Raw genomic sequence first — 20,161 nt, 5'->3', positions numbered from 1 at the left:
TTTTCAATGCATGCGTTGGGGTGAGCTCGCCCGGATACTGCTCAGCTCTCCTAATTGGCCAGCTAATTAATCCTGTCAGCGCAGTATTGGTGCAATACATTTACAACAAAAGTCTTTGTGTTAATTAGACCTTCAATTTGGGGGGGGGGGGGGGCTATGAAAGGCTACGTATGGTGTGGTGCTTTGTTCGTGGCAGACCTCTTTCTGTGTAAGCCCGCTCTCATTTTGCAAAAGAAGGACACAATAAGAGTAAACTAACAACAGGCGATTATTATCATTATGATAATGTAACAGGCCACATGCAGATGAATAAATATGTTTCCCAATACGGGAATAATTATAATCCACATAATAATTCAAATTTCCTGTTGCTGCAGGATTATTTTCCTGCTGTAGCAAACTGGCTCAAATTAAGATACTACATCTGTATCTACAGGTAATCACTCCACAATGTCTAGGCTGGAGGATTGAAGATGTCTTACTATCTATCACATATTTCTTCCAATGGGCCCGTGCAATAGCAGATGTTCTCCAGAGTGACAAGAGACCTTATAAGAACCATTTTCAATGTTTTATGACTTTTTCTGGGACTATTTCTATGGTAGTGTCTTTGACCTTACTAATCACTCCTGTACGGTGTCCATATTAGGACAGACTCAGTCTCAGCAGGAATTGTTTTAATCTCAGCAGGATTTACTAAAAACACTCTGACTTTGTGTTTGTGTTTGTGCTGTGCCCTACAGTCTGGAGTGAGTGGTCTGACTGGCTTCCTGGAGTTTTCAGACAACGGAACCAACCCCAACATCTACTTTGAGATCCTGGGGACCAACTATGGCGAGGACAGGGGCAGGGGTGTCAGTAAGGTAAGAGAACACAACGTTATTCTTGATCAAATGATCTTGGGTTCGGTTCCCGCTGGGTCACCCATAAAAAAACAATTATGCACGCATAACTGTAAGTCGCTTTGGATAAAAGCGTCTTCTAAATGCCATATATTTTTTATTATTATTATTATTATTATTATTATTCAAACGTTCTTGTTCCTTTTGTTGTTATTGTTGTTGTTGACTATTATACACAGCGTGTTGCTTGATGTTTATAAAACAGCAACATTTTCTCTCAGCCTCATGGCACAATGTGTAGAATAGCATGAGATTAGCTATAAATCGGCAACTTTTTCCCTCTGCCCTTTGGCAAAATGTGTAGAATTGCTAGAAGTTTGCTGTTTTCCCCAATAAAACAGTTTTCCAAAAATTATTAAATACAAAATAAATATTGCGAGGGGGGGTTATCTGACCTTGCGTAGGGTCCTAACGAAAGGGGTTGAGGGGTGAGACTTGAGTTTTGAGACTAGGTGAGGGGGAGGTCTGAGGAGGAGGAATGAAGAAGTTCCTAATATGTATTCCGTACAAGTGATTGGTGTACTGTCTCTCTAGGTCTGACTTGCGTGCTGTCTCGAGGATGGAGCACTGTGTTTCGTGCAAGCAGGCAGGTTTGGCTGCCAGAGCGGCACAAAATAGCTAAATAACCTTTAGAACGATGTTGTACCTGGACAGATTATCGAAAGTATGTTTGGTAGAAATACTATGATGTTAAAAAATATATTAACTCCACAGCTAAATGAATGCAACGGAAACACTGCACACCCATGACTGTTTGTGTCTTAAGGGCCAAACTAGATGGGATTTATAAAGATCTAGTGTGCGTCTTATTATAAAGTGTTACTCAGAGAACTATACACGTCTAATTTCCCTGTTCTGCTCTTATATGTACAGCCGCAGGTTACACCTTATTAGCTCATTAGCTAGCTCACCTCTCTCCTTGAGGTGTGGACACTAATTGCGTTCATTTACATAGTGATCCGATTTTAATTGATAATCATAGCTGCTTAATGGAATTTGAACAGCCGCCCTCAGAGAACGAGGCAGCGCATCAGTAGGCATTGTTTATCTTCTTCGGTTTATTTATCTCATTTCGGTTCGAGCGCAGCAGCCCAGCCAGAGTTGAGGAATAGTAGCACAACACCCGATTCCCCGGGCGCCCCCACGCACCATGATTATTCTATTCCTTCCCCTTGTTTTCTGTTAATTACCGTATTCATATATTCCCGTATTTATTCAATCAAATATTGTAACAATATTGTAACAGAGTTAGTTAAGATACTCTTCAAAGAGGTAGAGTTTCAGACGCTTGTTCCACCATTGGGATGCCAGGACACAAAAGAGCTTTGACAAGAGACCAGATGTGGCAGAACGGAGTGCTCAGGTTGGGATGTAGGGTTTGAGCATAGCCTGAAAGTAAGGAGGTGCAGTTCCCCTTGCTGCTCCGTAGGCAAGCACCAGGGTCTTGAAGATGCTGCGAGCTTCGACTGGAAGCCAGTGGAGTGTGCGGAGGAGCGGGGTGACATGGGAGAACATAGGATGATTGTACACCAGCTGGCTACGACATTCTGGATAAGTTGCAGGGGTTTGATGGCACAAGCGGGGAGCCCAGCCAACAGAGAGTTGCAGTAGTCTAGACGGGAGATGACAAGTGCATGGATTAGGAATTGTGCCACTTCCTGTGTGAGGAAAGGTCGTACTCTACGGATGTTGTAGAGCATGAACCTGCAGGAGCGAGTTACTGTTTTGATGTTTGCAGAGAACGACAGGGAGTTGTACTCTGGGAGGGGTACTCCATGGAGTTGTCAACCGGGATGGAGAGGTCTTGGAGCAGGCATGCCTTTCCTGGGAGGAAGAGCAGCTCCATTTTGTCGAGGTTGAGCTTGAGGTGGTGGGCCGACATCCAAGCTGAGATGTCTGCCAGGCACGCAGAGATGTGACTTGGTGTAAAGGTTAAAGAGCAGAGGGCCTAGAAACGAGCCCTGGGGGACACCAGTAGTGAGAGTACATGGTGCAGACACATATCCTCTCCACGTCACCTGGTAGGAGCAACCTGCAAGGTAGGATGCAATCAAATCAAATCAAACTATATTGGTCACATGCACCGAATAGAACAGAGAAATGCTTTCTTACGAGCCCATTCCCAACAATGCTGAGTTAAAAAGTAAGATTTTGTTTTTGCTAAATAGAAAAATGAAATAGTAACACAATAAAAACAAAAACAAGGCTATATACAAAATACATTTAAATTAAATTGTATTGGACACACCTACTCATTCAAGGGTTTTTCTTTATTTTTACTATTTTCTACATTCTAGAATAATAGTGAAGACATCAAAACTACGAAATAACACATATGGAATCATGTAGTAACCAAAAAAGTGTTAAACAAATCAAAACATATTTGAGATTTGAGATTCTTCAAATAGCCACCCTTTGCCTTGATGACAGCTTTGCACACTCTTGGCATTCTCTCAACCAGCTTCACCTGGAATGCTATTCCGACAGTCTTGAAGGAGTTCCCACATATCCTTAGCACTCGTTGGCTGCTTTTCCTTCACTCTGCCGTCCAACTCATTCCAAACCATCTCAATTGGGTTGCGGTCGGGGGATTGTGGAGGCCAGGTCATCTGATGCAGCACTCCATCACTCTCCTTCTTGGTCAAATAGCCCTTACACAGCCTGGATGTGTGTTGGGTCATTGTCCTGTTGAAAAACAAATTATATTCCCACTAAGCCCAAATCAGATGGGATGCTGTGGTAGCCATGCTGGTTAAGTGTGCCTTGAATTCTAAATAAATCACAGACAATGTCACCAGCAAAGCACCCCCACACCATAACACCTCCTCCTCCATGCTTTACGGTGGGAACTACACATGCGATCATCCGTTCACCCACACCACATCTCACAAAGACACGGTGGTAGGAACCAAAAATCTCCAATTTGGACTCCAGACCAAAGGACAAATTTCCACCGTTCTAATGTCCATTGCAGGTTACAGGTAACGAGTGGAGGACAGAGGAGCCTCTTAAAGAAGAAGTTACAGGTCTGTGAGAGCCAGAAATCTTGCTTGTTTGTAGGTGACCAAATACTTATTTTCCACCATAATTTGCAAATAAATTCATTACAAATCCTACAATGTGATTTTCTGGATTTTTTTTTCTCAATTTGTCTGTCATAGTTGACGTGTACCTATGATGAAAATTACAGGCCTCTCTCATCTTTTTAAGTGGGAGAACTTGCACAATTGGTGGCTGACTAAATACTTTTTTCCCCCACTGTATATGTACATCAATAGTTAAATAAGTATATATACTGAACAACATGTAACTATTTCAAAGATTTTACAGAGTTACAGTTCATATAAGGGAATCAGTCAATTGAAATAAATTCATTAGGCCCAAATCTATGGATTTCACATGATTGGGCATGATCATGCTGTTTAATCAGCTTCTTGATATGCCACACCTGTCAGGTGAATGGATTCTCTTGGCAAAGTAGAAATGCTCACTAACAGGGATGTAAATACATTTGTGCACAAAATATGAGAAATTCATTTTGTGTGCTTATGGCAAATTTCGGGGATCTTTTATTTCAGCTCATGAAACATGGGACCAACACTTTACATGTTGCATTTATATTTTTGTTCAGTACATATGAAGTGGGTAAAACAGGATGTTAACATTATTCAAGTGCAGGGTAGAGTAACTAGGTGGTGGCCGTCTAGTGACAGTGACTAAAGTTTAGGGCAGGGTACTGGGCGGGGGCCGGCTAGTGGTGACTATTTAACAGTCTGATGGCCTTGAGATAGAAGCTGTTTTTCAGTCTCTCGGTCCCAGCTTTGATGCACCTGTACTGACCTCGCCTTCTGGATGGTAGCGGGGTGAACAGGCCGGTGCTCGGGTGGCTGACGTCCTTGATGATCTTCTTGGCCTTCCTGTGACACCGTGCTGTAAATGTACTCGAGGGCAGGCAGTGTGCCCCGGTGATGCGTTGGGCAGACCGCACCACCCTCTGGAGAGCCCTGCGGTTGCTGTGATACAGCCCGACAGGATGCTTTCCATGATGCATCTGTAAACGTTTGTGAGGGTCTTAGGGGCCAAGCCAAATTTCTTCAGCCTCCTGAGGTTGAAGAGGCGCTGTTGCACCTTCTTCACCACACTGTCTGTGTGGGTGGAGCATTTCAGATTGTAAGTGATTTGTACACGAGGAACTTGAAGCTTTTCACCTTCTCCACTGCAGCCCTGGCTATGTGTCTGTCTCCTGAAGTCCACAATCAGCTCCTTTGTTTTGTTGACGTTGAGGGAGAGGTTATTTTCCTGGCACCACTCCGCCAGGGCCCTCACCTCCTCCCTGTAGGCTGTCTCTTCATCGTTGATAATCAGGCCTACCACTGTTGTGTCATCTGCAAACTTGATGATTGAGTTGGAGATGAGCGTGGCCACGCAATCATGGGTGAACAGGGAGTACAGGAGAGGCTGAGCATGCACCCTTGTGTGGCCCCTTGTGTTGAGGATAAACATAGTGGAGGTGTTATTCCCTACCTTCACCACCTGGGGGCAGCCCGTCAGGATGTCCAGGACCCAGTTACACAGGGCGGGGTTCAGACCCAGCGCCCCGAGCTTAATGATGAGCTTGGAAGGTACTATGGTGTTGAAGGCTGAGCTGTAGTCAATGAATAGCATTCTTACATAGGTATTCCTCTTGTCCAGATGGGATAGGGCAGTGTGCAGTGCGATGGATCATATCACCTCCACCTTACCCGACACCCTAGACCCACTGCAATTTGCATACCGCCCCAATAGATCAGCGTATGACACAATCTCCTTAACCAGCCTCTCAAAGCACTTCATGATGACAGAAGTGAGTGCTACGTTGCGATTTAGTTAAGTTACCTTCACTTTCTTGGGTACAGAAACAATGGTGGACATCTTGAAGCAAATGGGGACAACAGACTGGGATAGGGACAGATTGAATATGTCCGTAAACACTACAGCCAGCTGGTCTGCACATGCTCTGAGGGCGCGGCTAGGGATGCCGTCTGGGCCGGCAGCCTTGCAAGGGTTAACACACTTAAATGTCTTACTCACATCGGCCACGGAGAACGAGAGCTCACAGTCCACGGGAGCGGTGGTGGCCCGCTCCTCGAAGCGGTCGATGAAGGTGTTTATCTTGTCTGGGAGCAAGATGTCGGCGTCCGCAACGTGGCTGGTTTTCCCTTTATAATCGTGATCGTCTGGAGTCCCTGACACATATATCTCGTGTCTGAGCCGTTGATTTGCGACTCCACTTTGTTTCTGTGCTGACGTTTTTCCTGTTTGATTTCCTTACGAAGGGCATAACTGGATTGTTTGTACTCGTCCATGTTCAAGACACCTTGCAGTGGCAAAATGCTGTGATTCACGGGAATGCTGCCATCTATCCACGGTTTTGGGTAGGTTTTAATCGTCACAGTGGAAACAACATCCCCTGTACACTTCCTGATGAACTCAGTCACTGCATACAGTGGGGAGAACAAGTATTTGATACACTGCCGATTTTGCAGGTTTTCCTACTTACAAAGCATGTAGAGGTCTGTAAGTTTTATCATAGGTACACTTCAACTGTGAGAGACGGAATCTAAAACAAAAATCCAGAAAATCACATTGTATGATTTTTAAGTAATTAATTTGCATTTTATTGCATGACATAAGTATTTGATACATCAGAAAAGCAGAACTTAATATTTGGTACAGAAACCTTTGTTTGCAATTACAGAGATCATACGTTTCCTGTAGGTCTTGACCAGGTTTGCACACACTGCAGCAGGGATTTTGGCCCACTCCTCCATACAGACCTTCTCCAGATCCTTCAGGTTTCGGGGCTGTCGCTGGGCAATACGGACTTTCAGCTCCCTCCAAAGATTTTATATTGGGTTCAGGTCTGGAGACTGGCTAGGCCACTCCAGCACCTTGAGATGCTTCTTACGGAGCCACTCCTTAGTTGCCCTGGCTGTGTGTTTCGGGTCATTGTCATGCTGGAAGACCCAGCCACGACCCATCTTCAATGCTCTTACTGAGGGAAGGAGGTTGTTGGCCAAGATCTCGCAATACATGGCCCCATCCATCCTCCCCTCAATACGGTGCAGTCGTCCTGTCCCCTTTGCAGAAAAGCATCCCCAAAGAATGATGTTTCCATCTCCATGCTTCACGGTTGGGATGGTGTTCTTGGGGTTGTACTCATCCTTCTTCTTCCTCCAAACACGGCGAGTGGAGTTTAGACCAAAAAGCTCTATTTTTGTCTCATCAGACCACATGATCTTCTCCCATTCCTCCTCTGGATCATCCAGATGGTCATTGGCAAACTTCAGACGGGCCTGGACATGTGCTGGCTTGAGCAGGGGGACCTTGCGTGCGCTGCAGGATTTTAATCCATGACGGCGTAGTGTGTTACTAATGGTTTTCTTTGAGACTGTGGTCCCAGCTCTCTTCAGGTCATTGACCATGTCCTGCCGTGTAGTTCTGGGCTGATCCCTCACCTTCCTCATGATCATTGATGCCCCACGAGGTGAGATCTTGCATGGAGCCCCAGACCGAGGGTGATTGACCGTCATCTTGAACTTCTTCCATTTTCTAATAATTGCGCCAACAGTTGTTGCCTTCTCACCAAGCTGCTTGCCTATTGTCCTGTAGCCCATCCCAGCCTTGTGCAGGTCTACAATTTAATCCCTGATGTCCTTACACAGCTCTCTGGTCTTGGCCATTGTGGAGAGGTTGGAGTCTGTTTGATTGAGTGTGTGGACAGGTGTCTTTTATACAGGTAGCGAGTTCAAACAGGTGCAGTTAATACAGGTAATGTGTAGAGAACAGGAGGGCTTCTTAAAGAAAACAGGTCTGTGAGAGCCGGAATTCTTACTGGTTGGAAGGTGATCAAATACTTATGTCATGCAATAAAATGCAAATTAATTACTTAAAAATCATACAATGTGATTTTCTGGATTTTTGTTATTTTTAACATATCAAAGTCAACAGCCTCAATTCGTCGGGGCATGGACTCTACAAGAGCGACTGCATACATTTTCATACTCGTACTCTGTGGGAATTGAACACACAACCCTAGCATTGCAAGTGCCATGCTCTACCAACTGAGCTACACAAGGCATGTTATTCTTGTCAATGTTATTCTCAGAGACAACCCGGAACATGTCCCAGTCCGTGTGATCAAATCAATCTCTAAGCATGGATTCTGATTGGTCAGACCAGCGTTGAACAGTCCTTACCACGGGTACTTCCTGTTTGAGTTTCTGCCTCTAGGAAGGGAGGAGCAGGATGGAGGAGTGATCTGAATTGCCTAAGGGAGGCCGGGGGAGGGCCTTGTAGTCGTCCAGGAAGGAAGTGTAGCAATGGTTGAGAATTTTTTATGTGCGAGTGGCGCAGACAATGTGTTGATAAAACTTTGGTAGTGTTTTCCTAAGATTTGCTTTATTGAAGAAAAAGAAGAAGGGATACCGGTCTCTAATTTGTTACATCAGAGGTGTCGAATGTTGTTCTTTTGAGGAGCGGAGCGACTCTGGCCACCTTGAAGTCAGAGGGGATGCAGCCAGTGGTCAGGGATGAGTTGATGAGGGAAGTGAGGAATGGGAGAAGGTCTCCAGAGATGGTCTGGAGAAGGGAGGAGGGGATGGAGTCGAGTGGGCAGGTTGTCAGGCGGCCGGACATCACTAGTCGCAGGATTTCATCTGGAGAGAGAGGGGATGAAGAGGTCAAGGCATAGGGTAGTTCTGTGTTAGTGGGACCAGTGGACTCAGTAGGCTGACTGAAAGAGGAGTGGATGTTGTCAATCTTTTTTTCAAAGTGGTTGACAAAGTCATTGGCAGAGAGGGAGGAGGGAGGGGGAAGACGTGGAGGATTAAGGAGGGAGGACAAAGTGGAGAAGAGTTTCCCAGGATTGGAAGCAGAAGTTTGAAATTTAGAGTGATAGAATGCGGCTTTAGCAATGGATATATAGGAAGAGAAGGAAGAGAGGAGGGAGTGGAAGGAAGATAGGTCCACCAGAAGTTTAAGTTTTCCTCAATTTCCGCTCATCTGCCCGCAACCCTGTTCTGTTTGCACGCAGTGAGTAACTCAGCCAGGGAGCGGAAGGGAAAGTTCGGGCCAGCCGGGAGGAAAGAGGACAGTAAGAGTCAAAGGATGCAGAAAGGGAGGAGATTAGGGCCGAAGAGGCAGAGTCAGGAGACAGGAGGGAGAAGGATTTAGCAGACGTAAGAGAGGATAGGATAGAAGAGGAGAGAGTAGCGGGCGAGAGAGAGCGAAGATTGCGGCGGCACATGACCATCTGGGTAGGGGCTGAATGGGTAGGGTTGGAGGAAATCAGAAACATGGAGGAGGTTGCAGTGAGATTAGTAGGCAAACAGCCTCTAGTGAAGATGAGGCCAAGCATATTGCCTGCCTTGTGAGTGGGAGGGGACTGGGAAAGTGTGAGGTCAAAAGAGTTGGACAGAAATTAATTGAAGTCAATCGTCAGGAGGTTAAAATCGGCCAGTACGATGAGTGGTGAGCCATCGTCGGGAAATTAGCTTATCAAGGTGTCAAGCTCATTGAGGAACTCTCCAAGGGCACCTGGTGGGTGATACATGTAGATGACAACAATGATCAGCTTGACAGTATGTAATTCAAATGAGGAGATAGACAGGTGAGAGAGGGGGGAAATAGAAAATATAGATATGAAGACGCAGGCAGGGTTTGAACCCATGCCGCAGTGTATAGTCCAGAGACTGCAGCGCTTCCAGTAGAACAGACTCCGGCACAGAGAAGAGATGTATTTCTATCAGTGTATGTTGGTGGAGTGCTGGCAGTTGTAGTCTCTCCGACCAGTTGTAGGCGCTCCCTGTTTATTCCCACAAACATCTGTCCAGGCCAGATTTTCTGGTTGCGGTACCACAGCGTCCAGTTTCCCACATCCTACCTATTTGTTCTCTGTTTTACTGACCCGGTGATACAATACAAGCAGTGTAGAAACCTCGGAATCAGTGTAGGAATTGTCAAACGGCTACTCGCTAGCTAACGTGCTACAGTTATAAACTTAGTGTACAAAACATTATAAACACCTGCTCTTTCCATGACATAGACTGACCAGGTGAATCCAGGTGAAAGCTATGATCCCTTATTGATGTCACTTGTTAAATCCTCTTTAATCAGTGTAGATGAAGGGGAGGAGGCAGGTTAAAGAAGGATTGTTAAGCCTTGAGACAATTGAGACATGGATTGTGTATGTGTGCCATTCAGGGGGTGAATGGGAAAGACAAAAGATTTAAGTGCATTTGAACGGGGTATGGTAGCAGGTGCCAGGCGCACCGGTTTGTGTCAAGAACTACAACGCTGCTGGGTTTTTCACGCTCAACAGTTTCCTGTGTGTATCAAGAATGGTCCAACACCCAAAGGACATCCAGCCAACTTGACACAACTGTGGGAAGCATTGGAGTCAACATGGGCCTGCATCCCTGTGGAATGCTTTAGACACCTTGTAGAGTCCATGCCCCAACGAATTGAGGCTGTTGTCTTTGATATGTTAATACTTGTCATAACATGTAACATTAAGTACACAGGCATGTCTAGAGTGTATTGTAGCCCTATCAATATACTCTGGGCCTGCCTATAGTATGTTTAATTTAGGAGTGTCAGCAGCTCTGAGGGTGAGGTGCAGGGGTTAGTTAAGGGTTGTCCCAAATGGCACCCTATTCCCTATATAGTGCACACATTTTGACCATGGCCCACACACACACACACACACACACACACACACACCCCTGACGAATCCTGAACTCCACTTCCAGAGGGGCCTGCTGTAGATTACAAATGAGATGATCAGATCTCGTTAGAGATAATGGCCTGAGACACAAACATAACGCACCCTGCCTCCAAAGATTACATTAATATTTAAGTACAAAGTAATTACATTAACTCTGATTCCTTAATCAAAGAGTATAACTACTTTCGAGGGAATTAAATATGTGTTGTACTGCTACGATAACCTCATAAGCACTGTATGTACCAGAACATCTGATGAGGGAGAGCATGAGTTGCTGCGCCATCTACTGAATATTTGATATTTTACATTTGTAAAGAACCAGTTGAGAAGAGCAGAGACTAAGAGTTGCAGGTCATCATACTGCACTTCAATTTGAGGATAAACATCGACAACTCAATAGACTGTGATTTAAAGGGGCACTCTGCAGTTCAAACAACAACAAAGCACTGTGTTGGTAAACAGCTGAGGGGTGAGGCTGGAGAAATGTAACCACTCTCAAATAGACTGAGCTATGGATGCAAGGACTGACCATCCATTATCAAAATTATAGTTTTAAACATGCTTTGCGGCTATTACATAGCTATGCCTCTGACACAAAGGCACTCACCTAGCCCATTATTTCTTGGCTCCAGAGATACATCTTTGTGTGTGGTAATTTCTATGTACAATGCGTGTTCCTATGTTCATGTTGTCAAGGCGTGTAGGTGGGTAAATGTAACCAATTCATTTCAATAATTTTGTCACAACTTATTTTTATGTTTAGTGAGTATCTATGTCCAGATAATGTTAACAAGACAAAGTCTTTATTAACATGCAAACAGATCCTTTATTCACCTTTTAATTCACAGGTGTCCATTTTGTTTTACCTGTTTGATCGAGTAAACTGGCCCGAGGTTCCCTCAAGGTTCAAGTTTAAATTTATTTGTCATATGCACACAAATACAGTGAAAGGCTTGCTCACAAGCGACCTCGCAATAAGACACACAAAAACAATAAATACACCTAAAGGAAATAAATAGTATATTACATTTTTGCAGATGCTTTTATCTAGAACAGTAGTGAGTGCATACATTTTCATAATTGTTTTCCACACTTGTCCCCCGTGGGAATTGAACCCACAACCCTGACATTGCAAGCACCAACTGAGCCACACAGGACGTACAGCCCAGAGAGGAGCTAGTTAATAATTTCATTCCTCCCACATACTATACTCATGGACCCTGACTGTTGTTGCCTTTCATATCTCTTCATCTCCACTGATGGACTTTTTAAATCGGGCCTTGTTCTTAAATTATGCCCAGACACAGAACGGCTGTTCCAGTAACGACACAGAGGTAATTGACACAGAGCTGACCCGGGCTATAAGCTGCTGCCTGCCTTTCTTTCAATTAATTATCCACACTGAGCCACACACATACTGCATGTTATTATTCACTCACTCTTTTTCTATTTCCCCTCTCTCCCTTTCTCCTTCCCCCCCCCCCCCCCCCCCTCTCTCTCTCTCTCTCTCTCTCTCTCTCTCTCTCTCTCTCTCTCTCTCTCTCTCTCTCTCTCTCTCTCTCTCTCTCTCTCTCTCTCTCTCTCTCTCTCTCTCTCTCTCTCTCTCTCTCTCTCTCTCTCTCTCTCTCTCTCTATGTCTCTCTCTCTGTCTCTCTCTCTCTCTCTCTCTCCCTTCTCTTTCTTTCTCTCTCTCTCTCACACACACACACACTCATACAATTATCTCTATATTGATAATAGTGGGACTTAGGCAATCTATCATAATTATTATTACCTCTGTGCAATAATTAGTTTTCCACTCCATTAATTCAGATGGCTACATGCAGCTTACCACTCTATACATGCAGCTTACCACTCTATACATCAACAATCTAAAAGCTCCATTGGCCAGCAGCATAGAGGACAGCCGCACTGTCTGCTGGGTAATTGCTTCGTGGGTCCTTAAGTCATTTCTGCTGGGAAATAAAATAGATTTATATTTACAATGTGTGGCCGTTAAAGAGGGTCACAGTTAGGTTGGATCTAATAGTATTCCCAGTGATGTGGAACCCACTGAGCCAGAGAGAGAGGGAGAGAGAGGGAGAGAGAGGGAGAGAGAGGGAGAGAGAGGGAGAGAGAGGGAGAGAGAGGGAGAGAGAGGGAGAGACCGAAAGAGACAGAGTGAGGGTGAGGGGGTGATATAGATGACCTATTCTTTAGATATAGGGAGGGACAGAGGCTTGAGTCAAAGCAAGCGAGGCAAGCCCTACCCCCTACCTATTCTGGCACTGCCATTATACTGCCATGATAATAGATATAATGCCTTTCATTATATGTTTGGACTGATAGAACAGATTGATTTCATATGAAAGCCCGCATAATTCTATTACCCTTGACACTGTAAAAAATTAAACATTACGTTAACCATGTAACCCTGCATGACAATTGAATGTCAGTTGGCATGAGTGTCAGGTTGTGTATCTTATTGTACGTACCTGCTAGTCAAAGAGCAGTTGCGCTTTAGACGATTCCACACAGAGGAGAGTGGCTTATATGTATGTTAAAACCATTCTCAACTAGAATGTCATTTTATTTCTATGGTTGACACCTGCTCTTAAAAGAACATTCATAACAATCCTAATGTCAGGTATGTTTATCCCTATGAACATGTAATACAGAGATACCCACCTGGTCTATCACACCGTCTCATGGACATGAAGGACAGGAAAGACTAACCAGATGGGACTGAATAATAACTAATAATAACTAATCCTACTGAACATGTACATGTTAATAAAAACATGTTGGAATTACAATAATTACACAATAAAACATTTTATTGTAACATGTAAAAAATGTATTTCTTACTTTCACACACAACTGAAAAGCTAGCTTTGGGTACCATTTTTGTTTCTAAATACATTTCACATTTATTGGAAACAGGTTATCAAGTAATTTCACGTCATGGAACATGTTAGAATTGCAAACGGAATGTGTTAATCTGAAATTTCATGTAGGTAATACTCTGTAAGGGTTGGTGTGAGGTGTGACCCAGGTGCGGACAGTAGGCAGTAGGCAGAGATGGTGAAACAAGGATCTTTACTGGTGGTCCCGAAGCCAGGATACAAAACAACAGACTTAACACAATAAAAGAAAGGTGGAGCAAATAAGTCTCCAAAAACAGGCTGACAGCAAAAATACGAAATAGTAACTACGACTGAAATAATAAAGAAACAGGGAGAACACTTCTCGAGTACCTGTACATACTTCTCCGATCAGACACTGATTAGTACTGCTGAGCATAGAGAAACTAGCAGAGAAAACTGAGCAAGGGAACACAGGTGAACAGGTAGACACAGGTGACACCAATAGGATCCATTTCCCCCACCTCCCGAGTGGCGCACTGGTCTAAGGCACTGCATCGCAGTGCTAGCTGTGCCACTAGAGATCCTGGTTCGAATCCAGGCTCTGTCGTAGCCGGCCATGACTGGGAGGCCCATGGGGCGGCGAATAATTGCCCCAGTGTCGTCCAAGTAGGGGAGGGAATGGCTGGCAGGGATGTAGCTCAGTTGATAGAGCATGGCGTTTGCAACGCCAGGGTTGTGGGTTCGATTCCCACGGGAGGCCAGTATGAAAAACATAATGTAGGCACTCACTAACTGTAAGTCGCTCTGGATAAGAGCGTCTGCTAAATGACTAAAATGTAAATGTAAAATGATTAGTTCAGACTGTGAGTGAGCAGGCGCCTAAGGTTGTCGGAGGAGGACACCTAGTGGATCGCTCTGGAACTACGCCCCCCTCCTGTAACAATACTCAAGGCAAGACCGAACTACATAACCAAAATGAAATGTAATCTTGCTGTGTAAGTTACTCTAGTTGTCAAATAAAAATGGGCATATTTAAAATTATTGATCTAAAATGTTTAATTCATTTGACCTACCAATGGACAATGAAATACAAAATGGTGTATCAAAAGCAGGTATCGTTGTCTGTTTATGGTACAACAAATGGGAGCAACAACCTTTGGAAGGAAGGGATCAATTCCTTCCATCTAAATGATTTTCCTGTAAAACTGTGTTAAATATGTGGAGAAAACTAAAGAGTGGAAAGGAGAGGACATCCCCCAGGGGTAGAGATCCCCATTTCCCCCAATTTTCCGTCCCATTAGGTACATTCATATGTTCTTTTTTAGAAGCTGACTTTGCCTTTAGGGGAGGCAGGGGAGTGAGACTCATTGATTTCTCTTGCTTCACATATTCTCGCTTTGCACTTCTCCTGGGCAAGTCCCAGTAGATAGAAGATGTGTTAGATGTCAGGCGCTGCTCATTGGAGGTGTTAGCCTACCTAAATATTCCCTGGGTCAAGCAGACCTTGCCTGTGTCTCAAATCGCCCCCTTTTCCCTATATAATGCACTACTTTTGACCAGGGCCCATAGGGAGGCCCATAAGGCTCTGGTCAAAAGTAGTGCACTATGTAGGGAATAGGGTCCCATTTAGAAGGCAGGTATTTTCTTTGGGACATTGTGCTATTGTAGCGTTGTTAAAGAGGAGGACCTTTTTGGCTGAAGTTGTTCTCAGTGTCTTTGTGTTCCTTACTGTCCACTTCTTCTCTCCTTCGTTGTGTCTCTTACCACACAATGCATTCTGTTCTCTTTTCAATGTCAGTTCTTTACGCCAGTTTGCACTATTATCAAGTAATGAATGATAAATATTTGAAAAATGGAGGCGAGAACTTTACCGCACGAAGCGTCAGTTTGAAGTCATATGTCCGAGTTCATAATCTGTCACGACGTTACTCCATTTCCCGAGACAATCGGGTCAAATGGAGTGTCACCCAATTGCATTGCTCTCTCCTGACATGTTGCGGATCAATCATAATCCCTCATTTACCTAAATTAATTTTGCATGACTAGTCTTAATGTTGCGTTATGCTACTGTGTTGAGATGAGGTCATGGCAAGGTCATTATTCTACTGTGTTGTGATGAGGTCATTGCTAGGTCATTATGCTACTGTGTTGTGATGAGGTCATGGCAAGGTCATTATTCTACTGTGTTGAGATGAGGTCATGGCAAGGTCATTATTCTACTGTGTTGAGATGAGGTCATTGCTAGGTCATTATTCTACTGTGTTGTGATGAGGTCATGGCTAGGTCATTATTCTACTGTGTTGAGATGAGGTCATGGCAAGGTCATTATTCTACTGTGTTGAGATGAGGTCATTGCTAGGTCATTATTCTACTGTGTTGAGATGAGGTCATGGCTAGGTCATTATTCTACTGTGTTGAGATGAGGTCATGGCTAGGTCTATGGATGCGTCCCAAATGGCACCCTATTCCCTATATATTGGGCTACTTTGCCCATTTGGGACACAACCTATGTCTCTGTTGGTTAAAGCAGATCACAGTGTTTATATGAATATTGATTCTAATAGGCTGGCTATTCTGAACCAAGTCAGTCCATCTGTTCTGTTCCACTAAAGCCCCAAACCAAAACAAACCAGCAGACTATTATGAAATATTCATCAATTTGTTGTATTCAACAGTCATTTATTATGAAACAGGGGCTTTATTTGACAAATGGAGACAAATGGAGATTCTTACCCTGTGGACGAAACTGGTTGTACAGTAGTGGCTTAATTATAACGAAATTACAACTAGTGCTGGCTCTAAACAGGTTGTAATGTTGCCATAATGCCGCCATTTCAACCAGCTTTGCCTGTTGGGCAGAAGAGAGGTTCAGAGGCAGGTGTAAGACTTGGTGGAGGGTCGTTGTCCCTGTGAGTTGAGGAGTCTGTCACTCCCACTATGCTGTGTGCTAGTCTACCGCTGCTGACCAAAGGGCTACTGGCACTAGGGGACTACAGCAGTGGACACAGATCTGATGTGACACGGTCGGTGGCCCTCGCTCTCATTCTCAGGTAACCTTTGGCCAAGAGGAGACGATGGGATGCCCCATGTCGCCCCATATCGCCAATCTGTCACCTGGTGTCAAACAAATGAGCCAATCCCCATCAGGGACCGGTAACCCAGCAACACAGAGCACTGACTGAACCAAACCAAGCCAAATAACATGAATAGAAGCACATGCTTCTCCAACAGTCTCTGTCAAACGGTTTGAAAACAAACGCTTGAAATTGAAAACCCTAGATCAGGGATGGGCAACTTTGATGGGGTTGGGGGGCCACAAAAGACATCTGAAGTCATCATGAGGGGCCGCAGTGGCTCGTGGGTCCCCCCCCACCCTGCAAACAAAACATTGTAGCGGAAAGTTTGCTGCAATTCTTCACATTTTGCCATGGGGGCGGAGAGAAGATTTAGCAATTTTACAGCTAATTTCCTGCAATTCTACACATTTTGCGATAGGGTGGAGACAAATGTTTGCAGATTTTAATAAGATGTCTGATGATCAATGCCCCCCCCCCCCATGCTTACTACAAGTTTAGATAGCTGGCTGCTAGACTAACTTACCAATCTAAAACATGTTAGCTGACATGGGCTAATTGAGTGACTGTCAGTGACTGACATAACAAGAGAAACACTGCTGATGCACAACCACATTTCTAAATTGCACCTTGTGTATTCTATTATTCAGCAGGTAGCTGACTAGTGGTGGCTATTCAGCAGCCTGATGGTCTGAGGGTAGAAACTATTGGCCAGTCTTTCAGTTTTTACCATGATGCTCCTGTACTGCCCACATCTGAGTGATTGAAGCGGGGAGAACAGGGCATGACTTGGGTTGGCTGGGGTCCCTGATGACTTTCTTGGCATTCCTGCGACACCTGGTGTTGTAGGTGTCCTGTTGGCCAGGCAGTGTGCGTTCCAATTAATCCAATTATGCGTTCGTCTGCACATATCACCCTCTGAAGTGTCTTGCGGTCCGCGGCGGTGGAGATGCCGTACCAGACAGTATGCTCTCGATGGTGCTCCTGTAGAACACTGTGAAGGCCCTCTGGGACAGGCCGAATTTCTTCAGCATCCAGAGGTTGAAGAGTCCCTGTCGTGCGTTCTTCACCACGGTGTCCGTGTGGTTAGACCATTTCAGCTTCTCTGAGATGTGTACACCGAGGAATTTGAAGTTATTGTCCGTCTCCACGGCGGCCCCGTTGATGAGGATGGGGGCGTGCCCAGCCTGGTTCCTCCTAAAGTCCACAATCAGCTCCTTTGTTTTGCTACCGTTGAGGGAGAGGTTGTTTACCTGGCACCACATCGTCAGAGTGCCTACTTCCTCTCTGTAGGCCGTCTCGTCGTTGTTGGTAATCAGGCCTACTACTGTTGCGTCGTCAGCGAACTTGATGATGGAGTTGGAACTGTGTGAGGCCACATAGTTGTGGGTATACAGGGAATACAGGAGGGCACTGAGGACGCACCCTTGTGGGGCCCACATGTTGAGAATCAGTGTTGAGGAGAGCATGAGGCCCGCGGGCCACCAGTTGCCCATCCCTGCCCTAGAAACTGTATTACGGTGTAATTCCACCAAGGCTACTTGTGGAACCAAACAGAAGTCACCGTTTTTACATTTCTGCCAAACGATGGCTCTGCATTTTACTATCTCCAATGCCACTACGGTATAATGTAAACCCTAGTGTGAATTGTTTCAATCATACCTACTGTGCAGAAATGTTGAACTAGAACAGCAGTAAGAAACCCTTTGGGATGTGGTGGCATGTGGGAAGATAATAATGCTGAAGGATAGAGCAAGCATGGAGTGGTGGTTGAAGATAGATGGAGTAGTGGTTGGAGAAAGATGGAGTAGTGGTTGGAGATAGATGGAGTAGTGGATGGAGATAGATGGAGTAGTGGATGGAGACAAATGGAGTAGTGGTTGGAGATAGATGGAGACAGGTGGAGTAGTGGTTGGAGATAGATGAGACAGATGGAGTAGTGGTTGGAGATAGATGGAGACAGGTGGAGTAGTGGTTGGAGATAGATGAGACAGATGTAGTGGTTGAAGATAGATGGAGTAGTGGATGGAGATAGATGAAGTAGTGGTTGGATATAGATGGAGTAGTGGTTGGAGATAGATGGAGTAGTGGTTGGAAATAGATGGAGTAGTGGATGGAGATAGATGGAGTAGAGGTTGAAACACTGGAGCTCCAAAAGTATTGGGACAGTGACAAATGTTTTGTTATTTTGGCTCTGTACTCCAGCACTTTAGATTTGAAATCATACAATGACTGTGAGGTTAAAGTGCAGACTGACAGATTTTTTGTATATAGACCCCCCTCATTTTAGGGGATCAAAAGTATTGGGACAATTTCACTCATATGTGTATTAAAGTAGTCAAAAGTGTAGTATTTGGTCCCATATCCCTAGCACAGAAAGATTACATCAAGCTTGTGACTCTACACACTTGTTTGATGCATTTGCTGTTTCTTATGGTTGTGTTTCAGATTATTTTGTGCCCAATAGAAATGAATGGTAAGTAATGTATTGTGTCATTTTTGAGGCACTTTTATTGTAAATAAGAATAGAATATGTTTCTAAACACTTATACATTAATGTGGATGCTACCATGTTTACGAATAGTCTTAAATTAATCGTGAAAAATGATGAGAAAAAAGTTATAGACACACATATATCATACCCCCAAGACATGCTAACCTCTCACCATTACAATAACAGTGGAGGTTAGCATTTTTGGGGGGAGCTATGATATTTATGCCTCTGTAACTTTCTCACTCATCATTATTCACGATTCATTCAGGATTATCCGTAATCATAGTAGCATCCACATTAATGTAGAAGTGTTTAGAAACATATTATATTGTTATTTACAATAAAAGTGACTCCAAAATGACACAATACATTATTTACCATTCATTTTTACTGGGTACAAAATTATCTAGAGTATGTGGACAACTACAAATATCTAGGTGTCTGGTTAGACTGTAAACTCTCCTTCCAGACTCACATTAAGAATCTCCAATCCAAAGTTAAATCTAGAATCGGTTTCCTATTTCGCAACAAAGCCTCCTTCACTCATGCTGCCAAACATGCCCTCGTAAAACTGACTATCCTACCGATCCTTGACTTCGGCGATGTCATTTACAAAATAGCCTCCAACACTCTACTCAGCAAATTGGATGTAGTCTATCACAGTGCCATCCGTTTTGTCTCCAAAGCCCCATATAAAACCCACCACTGTGACCTGTACGCTCTTGTTGGCTGGTCCTCACTACATATTCGTCGCCAAACCCACTGGCTCCAGGCCATCTATAAATCACTGCTAGGCAAATCCCCGCCTTATCTTAGCTCATTGGTCACCATAGCAACACCCACCCGTAGTCTGCGCTCCAGCGGGTATATCTCACTGGTCATCCCCAAAGCCAACACCTCCTTTGGCCGCAATTCCTTCCAGTTCTCTGCTGCCAATGACTGGAACAAATTGCAAAAATCTCTGAAGCTGGAGACACTTATCTCCCTCACTAACTTTAAGCAACAGTTGTCAGAGCACCTTACCGATCACTGCACCTGTACACAGCCCATCTGAAATTAGCCCGCCCAACTACCTCATC

At 44.4% G+C, this 20,161-nt stretch overlaps 1 protein-coding gene across 1 annotated transcript in view; it reads left to right on the top strand.

Annotated features, from left to right (window-relative positions):
- LOC311141343 (glutamate receptor ionotropic, delta-2) overlaps positions 1 to 20,161 on the top strand; it is a gene marked incomplete at both ends in the record, with an annotated part of 590,499 nt that overhangs the window by 377,818 nt on the left and 192,520 nt on the right. The window contains one exon of the mRNA XM_084176639.1: positions 744 to 863. Within this exon, the coding sequence (XP_084032765.1) occupies positions 744 to 863 (120 nt within the window). The remainder of the gene's footprint in view (positions 1 to 743; positions 864 to 20,161) is intronic.

This window comes from Coregonus lavaretus (genome assembly GCF_964263955.1).
Source record: "Coregonus lavaretus genome assembly, chromosome: 14".
In the NCBI taxonomy this organism is placed as follows: Eukaryota; Metazoa; Chordata; class Actinopteri; order Salmoniformes; family Salmonidae; genus Coregonus; species Coregonus lavaretus.
Note: the sequence above shows the minus strand (reverse complement) of the source record. Positions and strands in the feature narration are given on the sequence as shown.